General features: G+C 43.2%; 1 protein-coding gene across 1 annotated transcript in view; it reads right to left on the bottom strand.

Moving 5' to 3' along the window:
- Positions 1-19,118, bottom strand: part of tmtc1 (transmembrane O-mannosyltransferase targeting cadherins 1) — a 133,856-nt gene that overhangs the window by 27,519 nt on the left and 87,219 nt on the right. The window contains exon 12 of the mRNA XM_088003511.1: positions 6,490-6,598. Within this exon, the coding sequence (XP_087859637.1) occupies positions 6,490-6,598 (109 nt within the window). The remainder of the gene's footprint in view (positions 1-6,489; positions 6,599-19,118) is intronic.

The following is a 19,118-nucleotide window of genomic DNA, read 5'->3' on the forward strand; positions in this document are numbered from 1 at the left end:
GTGTATTTTTTTTTCTTTTTCTTTTTGTGCAGATTGGCCGATCCAGAGACAGGGCAGCAGTGGTTCCATGTAGAGCTTCAAAGTGGTGGGTGAGGTGTTAATAGTTTAACCTTAGAGTTTTTTTTTGTTTTTTTTTCCGCACTGCAGTAAAAAGAAGCAGCATAAGCTTGTGATAATGGAAGAAGAAATTCAGGAACTTAAAAAGCTGGTAGCAAGCTTAAGAGCTGATAATGAGCAGTTGCGACAAGGGCAGGCTAGCTTAAGTGCTCAGCCGTCCACTTCTTCAGCATTGCCTAATGCCCATCCTACGCCTAGTCTCCCTGTAGCAGAGAGACTGATTTTTGTGCCTAGGGATAGGAAATGTCCCATCTTTAGAGGAAGGACAGGCATAGGATTGAGTGAGTGGATGGAGGAAGCAAAGGTGTGTATGAGAGCGCGACATCTATCTGTGGCTGATCAAGCATTTTTCCTGTTCGATCACTTGGATGGAGAGGCTAGGAATGAAATAAAGTATCGCTCTAGTGCAGAGAGAGAGGACCCTAAGGTATTTGAAATCTTACAAGAATTGTATGGCTGCTCAGAGTCATATGTTGCTCTCCAAGAGGCCTTCTTTTCCAGAGGACAACAAGAGGGGGAGAGTCTTCAGGAGTTCTCCCTCGCATTAATGGGTCTTATGGAGAAGGTAAAGCAACGCACACCTACTGGTATGTTGAATTCTGAGATGCTGCTAAGAGATCAGTTTGTTGAGCAGGTGTTGGATGGTTCCCTGCGTCGTGAGCTGAAGCAGCTGGTACGTGCGAGGCCGGACAGCACTTTGCTTGATGTTAGGACTGCAGCAATACAGTGGGAGCGCGAAGGGGTACCTCATCCTGTGAGAAGCCGTAGTCGGTCGGTTCCTTCAGTTTATGGTGTCCAGTATGGGGTTCATGGTGGTCCTCAGGTAGCTTCTTTGACATCAGCAACAGAAATGAGTCAGATGAGGGAAATGCTAAAGCGTCAGCAAGAGCAGCTCCAACAGCTTAGTGAGAGCATTTCTCAGTTGCAGAATTTCCGTCGTACTAACCGTCCACCCTTTGCTGGTCCAGTTATCTGCAGGCGGTGTAATCAGCCTGGTCATTTTGCACGAGAGTGTGATGGGGTGCGTGCCCCTCGTCGAACCCAAGTTCATTCAGATTTAGCTACTCGGCCCCATTCTGCTTCAGCGGCGGAAAACTAGTTCCCACCGAACTGCAGAGCCACAGTTTAGGTGGGGGTGCTACTGGCTCACAAGCCATTATTGGGAGTTGGGTGCTTCTAAATTGATCTCAGCTTGTCCTCATGCAGATGTAATCATGGGTGGTGTAACAGTCGCATGTTTAGTGGATACTGGTTCAATGGTGTCCACGGTCTCTGAAAGCTTTTTTCGTCAGCATATGGAGTCTTGGGGTTTGGAGCGTCTCCATTCGTGTCATTGGTTGGAGCTTAGAGCTGCCAATGGGCTTAAGATTCCTTATATTGGCTATTTAGAACTTGATGTACAACTCTGTGGCAAATTGATTCCCAACTGTGGTGTTTTGGTTGTTCAGGACCCTTGTGGTGAACTCCCAGCTAAATATATATATATATATAAAATTCCCTTCTCACCCTTCGCGGGTGGTCTCTTTCATCCTCTGAGCTCGGGTCCTCTACCAGAGGTCTGGGAGCTTGAGGGTTCCTCCAGTATCTTGGCTGTGCCTAGAACTGCACATTTCTGGACTGAGATGTCTGATGTTGTTCCTGGGATCTGTTTTAGCCACTGCTCCAGTTTGGGGGTGACTGCCCCGAGGGCCCCGATGACCACAGGCGCCACTGTGGTCTTCACCTTCCAGGCCTTCTCCAGTTCCTCTCTGAGGCCCTGGTATTTCTCCAGTTTCTCGTGCTCCTTTTTCCTGATGTTGTGGTCACTTGGTATTGCTACATCCACCACAACGGCTTTCCTCTGTTCTTTATCCACCACCACAATGTCCGGTTGGTTCGCCATTACCATCTTGTCTGTCTGGATGTGGAAGTCCCATAGGATCTTAGCTCGGTCATTCTCCACCACCTTTGGGGGTGTTCCCCACTTCGATCTCGGGGCTTCCAGTCCATATTCTGCACAGATGTTCCTGTACACTATGCCCGCCACTTGGTTATGTCGTTCCATGTACGCTTTCCCTGCCAGCATCTTGCACCCTGCTGTTATGTGCTGGACTGTCTCAGGGGCCTCCTTGCACAACCTACACCTTGGGTCTTGTCTGGTGTGGTAGATCTGAGCCTCTATTGCTCTGGTGTTTAGGGCCTGTTCCTGTGCAGCCAGGATGAGGGCCTCTGTGCTGTCCTTGAGTCCAGCTTTCTCCAGCCATTGGTAGGATTTCCTGATATCAGCCACTTCAGTTATTTGTCGGTGGTACATCCCATGTAGGGGCTTGTCCTCCCATGATGTTTCCTCCAGCACCTCGTCCTCTGTTCCCCATTGTCTGAGACATTCGCTGAGCACATCGTCCGTTGAGGCTTTGTCCTTGATGTATTTATGGATCTTGGATGTTTCATCCTGGACAGTGGCTCTCACACTCACTAGTTCTCTGCCTCCTTCCTTACAGCTTGTGTACAGTCTCAGGGTGCTGGATTTGGGGTGGAACCCTCCATGCATGGTTAGTAGCTTCCAAGTCTTAACATCCGTGGCCTTCATCTCTTCCATTGGCCAGCTAATTATTCCTGCAGGGTATCTGATTACTGGTAAGGCATAGCTGTTTATTGCATGGATCTTGTTCTTGCCATTGAACTGGCTTCTCAGGACTTGCCTTATTTGTTGGAGGTATTTGGCTGTGGCTCCTTTCCTTGTGACCTCATCGAGGTTGCCATTTGCTTGTGGTATTCCCAGGTACTTGTAACTGTCCTCAGTGTCTGCTATTGTTCCTTCTGGGAGTGAGACCTCTTCTGTGCGGACGACCTTCCCTCTCTTTGTGACCATCCGGCCACACTTCTCTAGTCCGAATGACATCCCAATGTCAGTGCTGTAGATCCTGGTGGTGTGGATCAGTGAGTCGATATCTCGGTCGCTCTTGGCGTACAGCTTGATGTCATCCATGTAGAGGAGGTGACTGATTGTGGCCCCATTCTTGAGTCGGTATCCGTAGCCAGTCTTGTTGATGATTTGGCTGAGGGGGTTCAGGCCTATGCAGAACAGCAGTGGGGACAGAGCATCTCCTTGGTATATGCCACATTTGATGGACACTTGTGCAAGTGGTTTGCAGTTGGCTTCAAGGGTGGTTTTCGACAGCCCCATCGAGTTTGCAATGAAGGCTTTTAGAGTCCTATTGATGTTGTACATCTCTAAGCATTCAATGATCCAGGTGTGTGGCATTGAGTCATAGGCTTTCTTGAAATTATATATATATATATATATTTATATATATATATATACTGCTCAAAAAAATAAAGGGAACATTTCACTTTAATTTTGTGTGTGGCTCCAAATCCAGGCCTACATTGGTTAATAAATTTGATTTCCATTGATAATTTTTGTGTATTTTTGTTGTCAGCACATTCAACTTTGTACAGAACAAAGTATTCAATGAGAATATTTCATTCATTCAGATCTAGGATGTGTTATTTATATATATTATATATGTGCTGTCCTATATATCTATATATATATAGGACAGCTCAGAGGCCCTCATCCTGGCTGCCCAGGAACAGGCCCTAAACACCAGAGCAATAGAGGCTCAGATCTACCACACCAGACAAGACCCAAGGTGTAGGTTGTGCAAGGAGGCCCCTGAGACAGTCCAGCACATAACAGCAGGGTGCAAGATGCTGGCAGGGAAAGCGTACATGGAACGACATAACCAAGTGGCGGGCATCTGGAACATCTGTGCAGAATATGGACTGGAAGCCCCGAGATCAAAGTGGGGAACACCCCCAAAGGTGGTGGAGAATGACCGAGCTAAGATCCTGTGGGACTTCCAGATCAGACAGACAAAATTTTAATGGCGAACCAACCGGACATTGTGGTGGATAAAGAACAGAGGAAAGCCGTTGTGGTGGATGTAGCAATACCAAGTGACCACAACATCAGGAAAAAGGAGCACGAGAAACTGGAGAAATACCAGGGCCTCAGAGAGGTACTGGAGAAGGCCTGGAAGGTGAAGACCACAGTGGCGCCTGTGGTCATCGGGGCCCTCGGGGCAGTCACCCCCAAACTGGAGCAGTGGCTAAAACAGATCCCAGGAACAACAATCAGACATCTCAGTCCAGAAATGTGCAGTTCTAGGCACAGCCAAGATACTGGAGGAACCCTCAAGCTTCCAGGCCTCTGGTAGAGGACCCGAGCTCAGAGGATGAAAGAGACCACCCACGGAAAGTGAGACGGGAATTTTTTGTATGTATATGTATATGTGTATATATATATATATATATATATATATATATATATATATATATATATATATATATTAGAGGCTCTGAAGAGGCTAAATAATGCAAAGAGCCAAAATAAAACCTCTCAACATTGCCAAAAAAATTCAAGTATAAAACTTAACATTCAAAGGCAAAAACAGGTTCCATTACAATAAACAATCCAGAGTTACTGAATGAAAACTTCCTGTTAGCATGGCGGCTAACTGATTACTGCTAGCTCTGATTGGCTGTTTCTGACTGAGCGGAGTAATTATGCAGAACAGGGAGATCGATCGATTATTTTTTTTAGAGATTATCTGTTCTCATGTTAGGACAGTGAAAGTTTTAATACCTATGTAAAATTTATTTTTTGAAGTTAGATGCTGCAGCTTTAAGCAGAGCTTCGGTGTGAGAGTCACTACCAGGTGGAGCAGAAGCGAAGCTCCGTCTGTCAGATATTACTACCTGTAGCGTAGCAGCGGTTCAACAGGAGAGCAGAACCAGCGTCTGACATCGCAGCTCGAAGACTTAAATAATTTTCCAGGTTATTTGTTTAGCTTTCTGACCGTCATGCTAATCCGAGTGAGTGTTTGTAGCTGTGCGCTGCTTTACCTGCTATCTGATCCTCCGTATGTCTTTTTTACTGCAGTGAGCCTCGATGTAGCCAAACTCCGTCAAGAATGGCTTTGTTTTTATGTCGTATTAGCTTCGTTGTGTTGATGCATTTTGACGTGCTTCAATTATTCAGTTATAGTTCCACATCGCTTAGGATTTGTTGCTCCGCGTTTGCACAGTGAAGGAAAGAGGAGACCAGCTGCACAGGCAGGCTGGGAAATGAGATGATTGGTATCGGCAACAAGAGCCAATGATCGCCGATCACCGATCATGCACTTTTTCACGAAAATCGGCCCGATTATGATCGGTGACCGATCGATCGGCACACCTCTAATATATATATATATATATATATTTTCTCCAAAATGTTATCATTTTGGAGAAAATCTCATCAACATCAATATTTCCACTAAATAAGAGGCAAAAAAAAAGTTTCATAAAGGAAAAGCCTCTCAGACTCTGAGCCCGACAACACCAAACTATTTTTATATATTAGACAATTAATTTAATTTCACATAATTATCGCGGTAGAAGCCATTTGTTTGTTAAAACATATTTACCGTGTTTGGTGTTTGTTGTAAATGACGATACTCACAAAGAACGAGGTAATTAGTCCAAGTTTGTCGTTTATTGAACGTTCAGAAACTACAGCGGCTGTGATGAGCTACAGCAAAGGTAAAATAAACCGAACAGGTGATCAACTCTAAACCACTCGGACCTTTTTACGCTCCGTCTCTCTTTGTCAGAGGTCCCATTCTTGTGGCCCGCAGGACTTTGTCTCATGGCCCCCACCGTGATATGACAGTATAATATTAGTGTGGCCCAAAGGGTGAGTGGACCTCTGAAGAATGTCCAGCCCGCCGTTCCTCGTCATGCCTGACATTCGGTGCTAGGCTAAGCTATACCGACTTCATGCACAGTACGCTTGTAATAAGGAGTTAAAACTCTTTAATCGATTATTAACACATCATAACCTGTTTTTCCGAGCCGCCTACAAACGGAACATGAACGCTGAGACGGTCGCTCTGTGCAGCAGCGACGGAGACTTGCTGCTGTGTTAGAATCATGGCAGCAAACCAGCAAAACACAGAAAACTTTGCACAGTTTTCCCCCAAACTAACCGACTGAGTTGAGTAATGCTTTTTCATACAGGTAATGTTAGCTAAAAGATGACTAGTTAATAACAATACAGGACCTTAAGCCTGTTAACAAGTAGCCTGTAGGCTACTGATGTTGTTGTCTATGTTCGGTTACATAGATTCATTTATTCTTGTAGGTACTGCGTACCCCCCTACTTTCGCCCCTGTGTGTGTGTATTTATATATATATATATATATATATATAGACAGACAGATAGATATAATGAGCACTGAAATAAGCACAGGACCACCAACAGTAGTAGAACACAAGCCTAACAAATGTAAAACACATGCTTAGAGGCATACATACATAGAGGAAATTGTTTTCTGGATGTTTTACCTGCTCAGCATAAAGAGATGCCAAACTGGAGTAAGCATCAGCAAAATGTGGACCATAGTGGATGGATTCTTTCAACAGTGTCTCAGCTTCTTTCTCCTTTCCTTGGGACCTTGAACACATCATCATCATCATCATCATCATCAGTACTATGCATAACACTGCTGTACTTTGTCTGTTCATTCACTTTGTCCTATTCTGGTCAAATTAAATGTAATTAATGAGAAGAATTCAGTGACAGATGTGAGCCCACAAGGTAATCAGGCAAGGTTTATCTTTCTTATTTTTAACTTGGGAGTCTTTTCGGAAGCCACTGCAAACAATACTTACTTTAACATTGGTTATTTGTAATTACAACTCATAAATAATATGAGAAACATACGGCACATATATGAACACATAGCTGTCCAGGTATGCAGTGGAGGATTGATGATTTGGTTGGTGTGTTTGTTTCCACAGCATAGAGATTGGACCTTTCAGTTTCTATTATTAATGTCACTTTTGAGACAGAGCCAGAGCAGCTCCTATTCGCCATGCTGTGCAACCCCCAAATAAATCAGCAGTGAAGCTGTTTGTAAAGAGATTGTCAGTGTACAGAAACACAGACAGGAGTCAGGACAGCCCCAGCAGCATATGCAGGCATTGGGGGGCGTAGAAGAGCTCCTTCTCTACCTGTGCGCCAATAACGTTACGGTATTTATCTAAATATAAGTAATACAGATTGGCCATTCAGGAGATGAAAACTGAAACTTAGAATTCCTGCTGGAAAAAATTGTGGCCATAGGCAGCGCAAAACCCGACCGGAGGCTCGGTTGACAAGATCCATCACTCTGCCGTAGATACAGCTGTGAATCTCGCAAAGCACCTTGGAGGAGACTCTTTAATGACATGACTCCGGATCACATTAAGGCCCGATTGATGAAAACGCACATCCGCTGACCTGAAAACAGGTTTTGTTCTTTGGTTTTAATGTAGAGTATTTAATTATGCTGTGTAATAATCGTAAAAAATAAAGGTAACTCTACTTCGCGGATTTCGCTTATTGCGGGTTATTTTTGGAACGCAACCCCAGCGAAAAACGAGGGATCACTGTATATAAGTGGTCACAGGATCACTTTTCAGCTTTAAGTCAATAAGATGTTTGTTTTGAAAAAGCAAACCTTCAAAAAATGGGATGCCCCCCTTATAATTTGTTCCTGCAGCCAGCTCTATTCTGTCTATATCTGCATGAATCTTCTCCACCTGTGTGCATATACCCACCACACTTTTCACCACCATTTGCTCCTACATAGCCACTAGGCAGCAGCTTAGAGAAAGCTGTTGTATTCCATGAATCGGGCCAGTCAATTTAAGGATGCCTATTCACCCCCCCCCCTCCCTCACCGGAAAATGACAAATCCGGACATAATAATTAATCAATGAAATTCCCCGGGAGTACCTGGATCAAACTTCAAAATTGGACGTTATGCTGCTAGTGTTTACCATTCTCAATGGCTACGAGTCTGTTTGGATTCATAGCCAGAAGTGAGAAAGTTGTGCAGCATAAATAATCACCAGGTCGAAACACAGTGTGCTAAATAGGAAAACATAATTTAACAACACTTCACAGCAGATAATTTGCCTCGGAGAATTATAATCAAGTTATTCAAAGCATTGGAGAAATCTTGACATCCCTAATTTCCTGTTTTCTTTCCAACATGTGACAAATTTTCCTCTGTCTTTACATTCTCGCCTTCGTAGCACATAATTAATTTTTGAATGGAAATTTGACTGTGCTCTATCATGCAGCATGGCTGACTGAGTGCTATTAACTTAAGGAACTTGTCAAGTGTTTATTTCAAAACAAAACCACATGCAATGTATTTTGCATCTCACTCTACTCTGAACTGTTTCTCTTTCCTATATTGGTATTGCCGCACCATCTTTATTCCTTTATGAAGTGGCTCCACTTAAGGATTACTAACGGCACCCTCCCAAGACAACACTGAAAGAAAGTATGAGTAGACTGTTAGTTAATTGACTAAAACTCATTGTAATCTAATAAACCAGTAATAAACAATTAAAATGTAAATGTAATTTTATTTATATAGCACATTTTCAGCAACAAGCCAATACAAAGTGCTTTACAGGAATTAAAAAGGAAATACAAACAAAATAACAAACCAAAGGAAAGAGCCAAAAGAGAGAAAAAGAATCTAATGTTGATCTAAAGTAGGTAAGCTAGGTGCTCCTGTTCGGGGTTGCTAAATATCCTCTGGTCTAATTCCATTTCTGGGTTGGAAGAACAGGAATCTAAAAAGTAGTCTCGATCCAAAAGTGTCGTCTGGGCTTCTGGTCTCTGCATCTAAATAGTGGGTACTCTACAGTTTCTGAAAAAAATAAGCTAATGAGTGACTAATCTAATTCCTTTTCTGTGTTAAAAGCGAGTACTCCACGGTTTCTAAATAACTGATAATAATCTAAAGGTGAGTAGCTAAATTCTAAGTTTGTTCTAAGTCCTTCTCTGGGTTAAAAGTGAGTAGTCACAGTTTCTAATAAGTAGTAGTATAAAAAGTAACTAAGGAGTGACTGTTCCTGTATTTCTGGATTCTAAGTTCGTTATAATTCTAATTAATCGTAAGTCAATTAATTGTTTGCTTCCCTATTGAAAAATCTCTCACCCATACACAGGGGCGAAAGTAGTTTTAAATTCTTGGGTAGTTTTAAATTCTTGGGGGTACTATGACAATCTAGTACCCCCAAGTCACCAGTCACGAAACCATGACTGGTTCTTGAAGGAAGCGTGGCACTTTATCCATTTGACAAGCTTGAAGATCTTTTAAATGTTAATTTATTCATTCATTCATGCTTTAAAACTCAACTAACTTATTTATTTCAAACAAAAGATTCATGACCACCTCTGGATCAGCGATGTGCGGTCAGGGGAGAACTCTCCTGTAGTCCTGAAAAGTAAAATAGATGCTAATAATGATGAGAGAACATCAAATTTTTTGTATAAATTAGTTTTATTTGTAATGTCAAGAACAGCGATTTTATATATATATATATATATATATATATATATATATATATATATATATATATATATACTGCTCAAAAAAATAAAGGGAACACTCAAATAACACATCCTAGATCTGAATGAATGAAATATTCTCATTGAATACTTTGTTCTGTACAAAATCACACAAAAATCATCAATGGAAATCAAATTTATTAACCAATGGAGGCCTGGATTTGGAGCCACACACAAAATTAAAGTGAAATGTTCCCTTTATTTTTTTGAGCAGTATATATATATATATATATATATATATATATATATATATATATATATATATATATATAAAATTCCCTTCTCACCCTCCGTGGGTGGTCTCTTTCATCCTCTGAGCTCGGGTCCTCTACCAGAGGTCTGGGAGCTTGAGGGTTCCTCCAGTATCTTGGCTGTGCCTAGAACTGCACATTTCTGGACTGAGATGTCTGATGTTGTTCCTGGGATCTGTTTGAGCCACTGCTCCAGTTTGGGGGTGACTGCCCCAAGGGCCCCGATGACCACAGGCACCACTGTGGTCTTCACCTTCCAGGCCTTCTCCAGTTCCTCTCTGAGGCCCTGGTATTTCTCCAGTTTCTCGTGCTCCTTTTTCCTGATGTTGTGGTCACTTGGTATTGCTACATCCACCACAACGGCTTTCCTCTGTTGTTTATCCACCACCACAATGTCCGGTTGGTTCACCATTACCAGTTTGTCTGTCTGGATCTGGAAGTCCCACAGGATCTTAGCTCGGTCATTCTCCACCACCTTTGGGGGTGTTCCCCACTTTGATCTTGGGGTTTCCAGTCCATATTCTGCACAGATGTTCCTGTACACCAGTGTTTTTCAACCTTTTTTGAGCCAAGGTACACTGTTTTAATTGAAAAAATCTGGAGGCACACCACCAACCAAAAATGTAAACAAAGATACTCTGTAGTCGCCTATATTATATATATAGTCATTCTTATCGAAGTGTCTTGAATAGGAATCAAATAAACACAAAAATGTATTTTTATTACATTTTACTTTTCTTATTTCAAATTGCACGTAACATGTCCACTTCAGAAATACACCTGAACAGCCACAACAATGTGGTCTTAAATTTAAAGAAGTTGTAGAAAACTTCAAAGTGTTTTACAAACTAATCCACAAGCATTGTTATAGCCAGAATACAGAAAATAATTCTTATTCTGAAAGAAGCAATAATATTTGAGAAACATTTCACTGTTACAATATTAAGATTTGCATGTACAAAATGTCAATATCTGTATATTTTACCCATCTAGTATGAAACCTGTGCATGATTGGATGAAAACAGCTGATTTCCTGGCAGAAATTGAAGAAAAACAAAGCTCTTCCTCAACAGCTCTCAGTCTCTCTCTGGTTTCAGTTTTTATAGTATCCAGGCTTGAGAAGCTCACTTCACACAGACATGTTGAGGGAAATGGACCCATGTTCTTTCCAACTACTGCTGAGTTTCACTGTCTTTTCCATCACTGTCGTCACAGTCTTGCTAGATACGATGCTCTCACCGCAACCTGTAACATTCATGCATCACTAATTCTCTTGTTTTAATGTAAAATGTTCTGTACCTACTGCCATCTAGTGGTAAGAAAATTACATGATTACGCCGCTAGCCACTGCTAACCATGGTTTCGTTCACACCAAGCTTAAGTGCAGCGGCTTTATTTCCCTCCTGTAGTGGCAGATCGACAGCCCTCAACTTAAAAGCTGCATCATATGAGTTTGAAAACATTTCTCCGTCGTGCCTGCTGCTAGCATGTGGTTGTTCTACATGGAAATTAACACGTTCTTCTTTGATTTATAATTTTGACTCCTAATGATTCACTTCCTGCTAGAGCCCCCTGGTGGTTGAAGAAAAATACACAGAAAAGCCACACCGGGCTACAATCCGCGTGGTTCAAAGTTTAGGAAAAAAGTAGCAGCTTATAGTCCGGAAAATATGGTACCAAAGGTGAAATTGAATAATTTCCACGGCACACCTGACGATCACTCACGGCACACTAGTGTGCCGCGGAACAGTGGCTGTACATTATGTCCGCCACTTGGTTATGTCGTTCCATGTATGCTTTCCCTGCCAGCATCTTGCACCCTGCTGTTATGTGCTGGACTGTCTCAGGGGCCTCCTTGCACAACCTACACCTTGGGTCTTGTCTGGTGTGGTAGATCTGAGCCTCTATTGCTCTGGTGTTTAGGGCCTGTTCCTGGGCAGCCAGGATGAGGGCCTCTGTGCTGTCCTTGAGTCCAGCTTTCTCCAGCCATTGGTAGGATTTCCTGATATCAGCCACTTCAGTTATTTGTCGGTGGTACATCCCATGTAGGGGCTTGTCCTCCCATGATGTTTCCTCCAGCACCTCGTCCTCTGTTCCCCATTGTCCGAGACATTCGCTGAGCACATCGTCTGTTGAGGCTTTGTCCTTGATGTATTTATGGATCTTGGATGTTTCATCCTGGACAGTGGCTCTCACACTCACTAGTTCTCTGCCTCCTTCCTTACGGCTTGTGTACAGTCTCAGGGTGCTGGATTTGGGGTGGAACCCTCCATGCATGGTGAGTAGCTTCCAAGTCTTAACATCCGTGGCCTTCATCTCTTCCATTGGCCAGCTAATTATTCCTGCAGGGTATCTGATTACTGGTAGGCATAGCTGTTTATTGCACGGATCTTGTTCTTGCCATTGAACTGGCTTCTCAGGACTTGCCTTATTCGTTGGAGGTATTTGGCTGTGGCTCCTTTCCTTGTGACCTCATCGAGGTTGCCATTTGCTTGTGGTATTCCCAGGTACTTGTAACTGTCCTCAATGTCTGCTATTGTTCCTTCTGGGAGTGAGACCTCTTCTGTGCGGACGACCTTCCCTCTCTTTGTGACCATCAGGCCACACTTCTCTAGTCCAAATGACATCCCAATGTCAGTGCTGTAGATCCTGGTGGTGTGGATCAGTGAGTCCATGTCTTGCTCGCTCTTGGCGTACAGCTTGATGTCATCTATGTATAGGAGGTGACTGATTGTGGCCCCATTCTTGAGTCGATATCCGTAGACAGTCTTGTTGATGATTTGGCCGAGGGGGTTCAGGCCTATGCAGAACAGCAGTGGGGACAGAGCATCTCCTTGGTATATGCCACATTTGATGGACACTTGTGCAAGTGGTTTGCAGTTGGCTTCAAGGGTGGTTTTCCACAGCCCCATCAAGTTTGCAATGAAGGCTCTTAGACTCCTAAGGAGTTGGTGTTTGGCTCCTCTGCTGTTTATGCCGATGCCCTTCTGTGCCGTGCTCATGTATTTATCCATGTGCCCGCTTATCTTAGCCGCTATGATGCCTGACATGAGCTTCCACGTTGTAGAGAGACAGGTTATTGGCCGATAGTTGGATGGGACTGAACCCTTTGAGGGATCCTTCTGGATCAGGATTGTGCGCCCTTCAGTTAACCATTCAGGGTGAGTCCCATTTTGTAGCAGCTGGTTCAGTTGAGTTGCCAGTCGCTCATGGAGGGCCGTGAGTTTCTTCAGCCAGTAGGCATGGATCATGTCAGGTCCTGGTGCTGTCCAGTTTTTCATACCTGAGACTCTTTGTTGGACATCTGCCACAGTGATGGTTACCAGGGCTTGTTCAGGGAGGTTGCTGTGGTCCTCTCGTAGAGAGGTTAGCCACTGTGCATTGCTGTTGTGGGACACCTCCCTTTCCAGTATTGTTCAGTCTCCAGCCTTGGTGGGTCTGCTCTGTTGTTAGTACCCTGCCATTGAGAGTACACTTTAGCTGGTTGGGTGGAGAGAAGAGCCGGTTAATCCTCCTGACTTCATTCTCTCTTGTGTATCTCTTTAGGCGGCTGGCCAAGGCTTGGAGTCTTTATTTGGCAGTTTTGAGTGCTTCAGGGATGGGCATCTGGCTGTACTTCTTTGGTACTGATCTTTTCATTGCACCCCTTTGGAGCTCTGACAGTTGGCTCACTGCCCTCCTTGTTATCTTGATCTTCGCCTCTAACCGTCTTTTCCATGGTGGATATTGGGTCTCGTGGTTGCTCTTATAGCCAAGCATCTCAAGGATCACTGATGCTGAGTTGTATATCAGCTCATTGGTTTCTATTATGGTGTTGGTAGGGATAGATCTTAATGCTGCATTCACATCTTCAATGAGACTTTCTGATGGTACTTCACTCAGCCACTGTAGTTGGCGTCGGGGTTGCCTGGTGTTCATTCGGGCCATGATTCTCTCTCTCAGGTCAGCTGCTGCCTTGTTCAGCTTTGGTGGTTCATTCGTTACTGTGGCTCCATACACAGTTTCTGGGGTAGTTGTAGTTAACTTCCCTCTGACCTGGCGTCCAGGCTCCTCCCCCTTGCCATAGCATTTGTGTTGTACCTCATCAATCTCAAGTTGTGATAACAGTTGCCGTTTGCGGACGGTGGAACACCGAGCTACTAGTTGTTTGGCAGTTAGTGTTGACTGGGGATGTCGAACTAACCATTCCTTCCACATTCTTTGCATGTAGCCCCTCTGACTAGGGTGGCATGAGTAGTAGCATTCCAACAGATCCAAGTTTTCACCTCTCGCCCATTTCCGTCTTGTTCCAGTAGCCCATTTTTCATCAAGGTGCTCTGGTTCCCCAGCACCTGACGCAGACCTTGTTTGGCCGGGTGACGTATTGCCCGGCCATATATATATATATATATATATATATATATATATATATATATATAAATATATATATATATATATATATATATATATATTAGAGGTGTGCCGATCGATCGGTCACCGATCATAATCGGCCGATTTTCGTGAAAAAGTGTATGATCGGTGATCGGCGATCATTGGCTCTTGTTGCCGATACCGATCACCTGCATCTCATTTCCCAGCCTGCCTGTGCAGCTGGTCTCCTTTTTCCTTCACACTGCGCAAACGCGCAGCAACAAATCCTAAGCGATGTGGAACTATAACGCACTGAGTTAATGGGGAAGTTTGCGTGTTGTGGCGGAAAATTAAAGCATGTCAAAATGCATCAACACAACGAAGCTAATATGGCATAAAAACAATGCCATTCTTGACGGAGTTTGGCTACATCGAGGCTCACTGCAGTAAAAAAGACATACGGAGGATCAGACAGCAGGTAAAGCAGCGCACAGCTACAAACACTCACCCGGATTAGCATGACAGTTAGAAAGCTAAACAAATAACCTGCAAAATTATGTAAGTCTTCGAGCTGCGATGTAAGACGCTGGTTCTGCTCTTGGTGTTGAACCGTTGCTACACTACAGGTAGTTAATATTTCACAGACGGAGCGCCGCTTCTGCTCCACCTGGTAGTGACTCACACCGAAGCTCTGCTTAAAGCTGCAGCATCTAACTTTTACATACGTAAACTTTCGCTGTCCTAACATGAGACAGATAATCTCTGAAAAAATAATCGATCTCCTCCCTGATCTGCATAATTACTCCGCTCAGTCAGAAACAGCCAATCAGAGCTAGCAGTAATCAGCTAGCCGCCATGCTAAGAGGAAGTTTTCATTCAGTAACTCTGGATTGTTTATTGTAATGGAACCTGTTTTTGCCTTTGAATGTTAAGTTTTATACTTGAATTTTTTTGGCAATGTTGAGAGGTTTTATTTTGGCTCTTTGTATTATTTAGCCTCTTCAGAGCCTTCATATGTTATCAGTCTGTTAAAGATAGTATCAATAGCAGTACAATTTGCACAATGCCTGTTTTGTTTAGTTTTCTTCTTGGAAAAAGTTATTAAAAACAAGTTTTTGTCTAAATTAAGGTGAATTCATGGTTCCTTTTTCCACATAATGTAACCGGTAGGGTTTATGATAAAAAATAAATAAATAATAATTATGTGATCGGTATCGGCAGGAAAAAACCTGATCGGCACATCTCTAATATATATATATATATATATATATATATGTGTGTGTGTGTGTGTGTGTGTGTGTGTGTGTGTGTGTGTGTGTGTGCGTGTGTGTGTGTGTGTGTGTGTGTGTGTGGCACACCACTGCTCTGCCTGTTAGTAACTGGGACAAGAACTTAAACTCACTAGTGGGGTGGCTATTTGGGTTTGTTAAGTTCCACCAGATACCACGCAGGTTTACCCATGTTGAGTAAATCCTTACTCGTCCAATTACCATCCACACATTTGATGTAACACAGGGGTCTCAAACTCCAGTCCTCGAGGGCCACTGTCCTGCAACTTTTAGATGTGCCTCTGATGCGCCACACCTGAATAGAATAATTAGGTCATTAGCAAGGCTCTGGAGAACCGATCTACACAGGGAGGAGGTAATTAAGCCATTTCCTTCCAGTATTTTGTACCTGTGCCACATCTAAAAACTGCAGGACAGCGGCCCTCGAGGACTGGAGTTTGAGACCCCTGAGTAACATAAATAGCTCCAGACAACCAGCTAACTGAATAGTTTCTTTTAATAAGAACTTGTAAAAATAAATCCTTAGCTCCACATGAAGCTACACAATACCCCAAAATGATAGAAAACTTAAATATAAAGCAATGTCATTACTTCCCAGTACAGTAATAAATGTTTCCCGAGATAAAATAAAGCCGATAAGGCACTTTCCTTTTCAGTCCCTTATGTTTTACACACTTTAACTTTGTGTTTTTTTTTATGAAAAACCCTTCTGTTCAACTGTTGTTTTAATATAACCAGAATTCAACTTTTGTCACCAACATAACTCCATAATTTACAGTTCTAAACACAATATCACACATGGGCCCATACCCTCACTCACACACACACTGTCCGGTACCGGTTAAAGTTTTCGTTGCAGGCCTGATGAAGCTAGGGTGCGATGTCGCTACAACAATCCTCTTCTCCCCGTTTAAACAATAAAACTGCTCGCTCAGCCGACATCCTCTCCGTCAAGGTTGCTTTGTGAGTCCAATTTCTTTTAGAACTCCGCCACATGAGTTGCAGGTAGGGTTGCCACCTTTCAGAAATGAAAATAAGGGAGGCCCACTGTTGCGCGTCGTCCTAAGCAGGCAGGGGCCTGCGGCGGCAGCGTGTCGGTTAATGTGTGTTGCTCAGAAAGCAGTTGGGCACAATATCCCAACACCAACACTGTGAGTGAAACAATGACTGGGGCAGCCTACTATATAAAGTACTCGGGGTCCACTTCTTCATTAGTACACATAAAAATTAGTAGAACAGTGTTTCCCAACCCTGGTCCTCAAGGCACACTGCCCTGCATGTTTTAGGTGTTTCCTTGCTTCAGCACAGGTGATTTCAATTAGCAAATCTTTGCTGAACTGCAATCAGCTGAATGAGGTGCATGAAAGCAGGGAAATTTCTAAAACATGCAGGGCAGTGTGCTTCGAGGACCAGGGTTGGGAAACACTGTTGTAGAATACAGAACAAATCGCGTCCTGTATCGGTTCAATACAAGACGCTACAGCCAAATACGGGACGGTTCTGTATTTTACGGGACAGGTGGCAACCCTAGTTGCAGGATTCCTCCTCAATCATGCTAAAGCCAGCGTCGCCATGTTGACGCTTTCCCCTCGCCACCTTGGATCAGCCGCAGTTCTTCACTACAAAACACTTCTGCAGGTTTCCTACCCACCGGGTGCAGGTTTACTTGTGCAAAAATTGCATAAAACAGTCCAGTTCTTGCTCCCACCTGAACTTCTGCACACGGTCTCCATTAGCTTCCTCCTTGACTTCTCCCTTCTTCCCATCATCCCATTGTCCCCTTGTTTTTTTTTTCTCTGTTGAGTTCACTTGTCCCTCGTTAACCTAAACTACTTCATAGATAGGAAAATCAATACAGTCTTTAAACTAATGAGATAATTGATCAAACAGAATACGTAAGAACACAAGTCCCTTCCAGAAAAGCTTCGCCTTTCTGCCTTTTCCATTATTTCTCTCGCTACTCACAACAGTAACCGTTCTCCGCATGTATATAATCTTTCGGATTAAAAATTTACAAAAACAATAAAAGTTTCTCACTAATATTGCTTGTGCACATACAACTGACCTTGTAAATACTTTGTAAATATCAAAAGGCCTTAAGTGCATGTTTTTTTTTTAACCATGGCTACACACACACACACACATAAATAAAATTCCCTTCTCACCCTCCGCGGGTGGTCTCCTCCATCCTCTGAGCTCGGGTCCTCTACCAGAGGTCTGGGATCTTGAGGGTTCCTCCAGTATCTTGGCTGTGCCTAGAACTGCACATTTCTGGACTGAGATGTCTGATTGTTGTTCCTGGGATCTGTTTGAGCCACTGCTCCAGTTTGGGGGTGACTGCCCTGAGTGCCCCGATGACCACAGGCACCACTGTGGTCTTCACCTTCCAGGCCTTCTCCAGTTCCTCTCTGAGGCCCTGGTATTTCTCCAGTTTCTCGTGCTCCTTTTTCCTGATGTTGTGGTCACTTGGTATTGCTACATCCACCACAACGGCTTTCCTCTGTTCTTTATCCACCACCACAATGTCTGGTTGGTTCGCCATTACCATTTGTTGTTGACTGTGTTTTATTTATATAAAACTGCTTCTTTGTGTGCTTTGGAGTTTCTGTGCTAATGATTTTTTTTGCAAAGCGATAAAAGCTGTGTAGCTCTTGAATTGCTACAAAATAAAGCTGTATTTCTCTCAGCCCACTGGCTGCAATGTTGACACCTTGAGATGCCATGAGACCTAAATCCTGAACATCATGGCATGGAGTGCATCCCAGTTTTCCATGTCTGGCATATAACCATTAATTTTAGCTTTTAAACTGGTTCTATTGATCCTGTGTCCAGACAGAGGGATAATCAGTAGCCTAGCATCATGACCTGTTTGTTCTGAAGATCCTGCAGCTTCCAGTTCATCTTCCTAACATGGCCCCTCCTCACCCTGACTCTCACACTGATAGGAGGAACCACAGAGCTCTGTTAAGGCTCATCTTCTGAAGGTGGGATATTTTTCCTCCAACAGGTTCCAGAGGAATCACCTCAAACCAGATGTTGGACTGGATTTTATTTCACTGTCATTTGTGAATGTTAGAGCCTCATTTTCAACAGTGGAGCTATAAAGGTTGAAAAAGGTTATCATTTTGGAGAAAATCTCATCAACATCAATATTTCCACTAAATAAGAAGCAAAAAAATTGTTTGATAGAGGAAAGGCCTCTCAGACTCTGAGCTCAAAGCAAGATGTTAGAGAGCAATAAAACTTTCTTTTTTTAATTAGACAATTTAATTTCACATAATTATCGCGGTAGAAGCCATTTGTTTGTTGAATACTTAATGAAACATATTTACTGTGTTTGATGTTTGTTGTGAGTGGTATACTCACAGACTAACGAGGTAATTAGTCCAAGTTTGTCGTTTATTGAACGTTCAGAAATTACAGCAGCTGTAAAGACCCACAACAAAGGTAAAATAAACCGAACAGGTGATCAACTCAAAACCACTCGCACCTTTTTACTCTCTCTCTGTCTCTGTCATTTACCGCCTGCGCTCCTCGAGCCGAGCAAGGTTACGTTAAAAACATTCAGTCCGTCACGATATTAGGTTTTCAGGCTTGATATTTATTTTGCGATCATTAATAAGCCTCCCTGAACACAGTGGTGGTTGATTAGTTAATTTAAACTCCTGC

Source organism: Poecilia mexicana, unplaced genomic scaffold, assembly GCF_051168715.1.
Source record: "Poecilia mexicana isolate PSO_F unplaced genomic scaffold, ASM5116871v1 scaffold_23, whole genome shotgun sequence".
Classification (NCBI taxonomy): domain Eukaryota; kingdom Metazoa; phylum Chordata; class Actinopteri; order Cyprinodontiformes; family Poeciliidae; genus Poecilia; species Poecilia mexicana.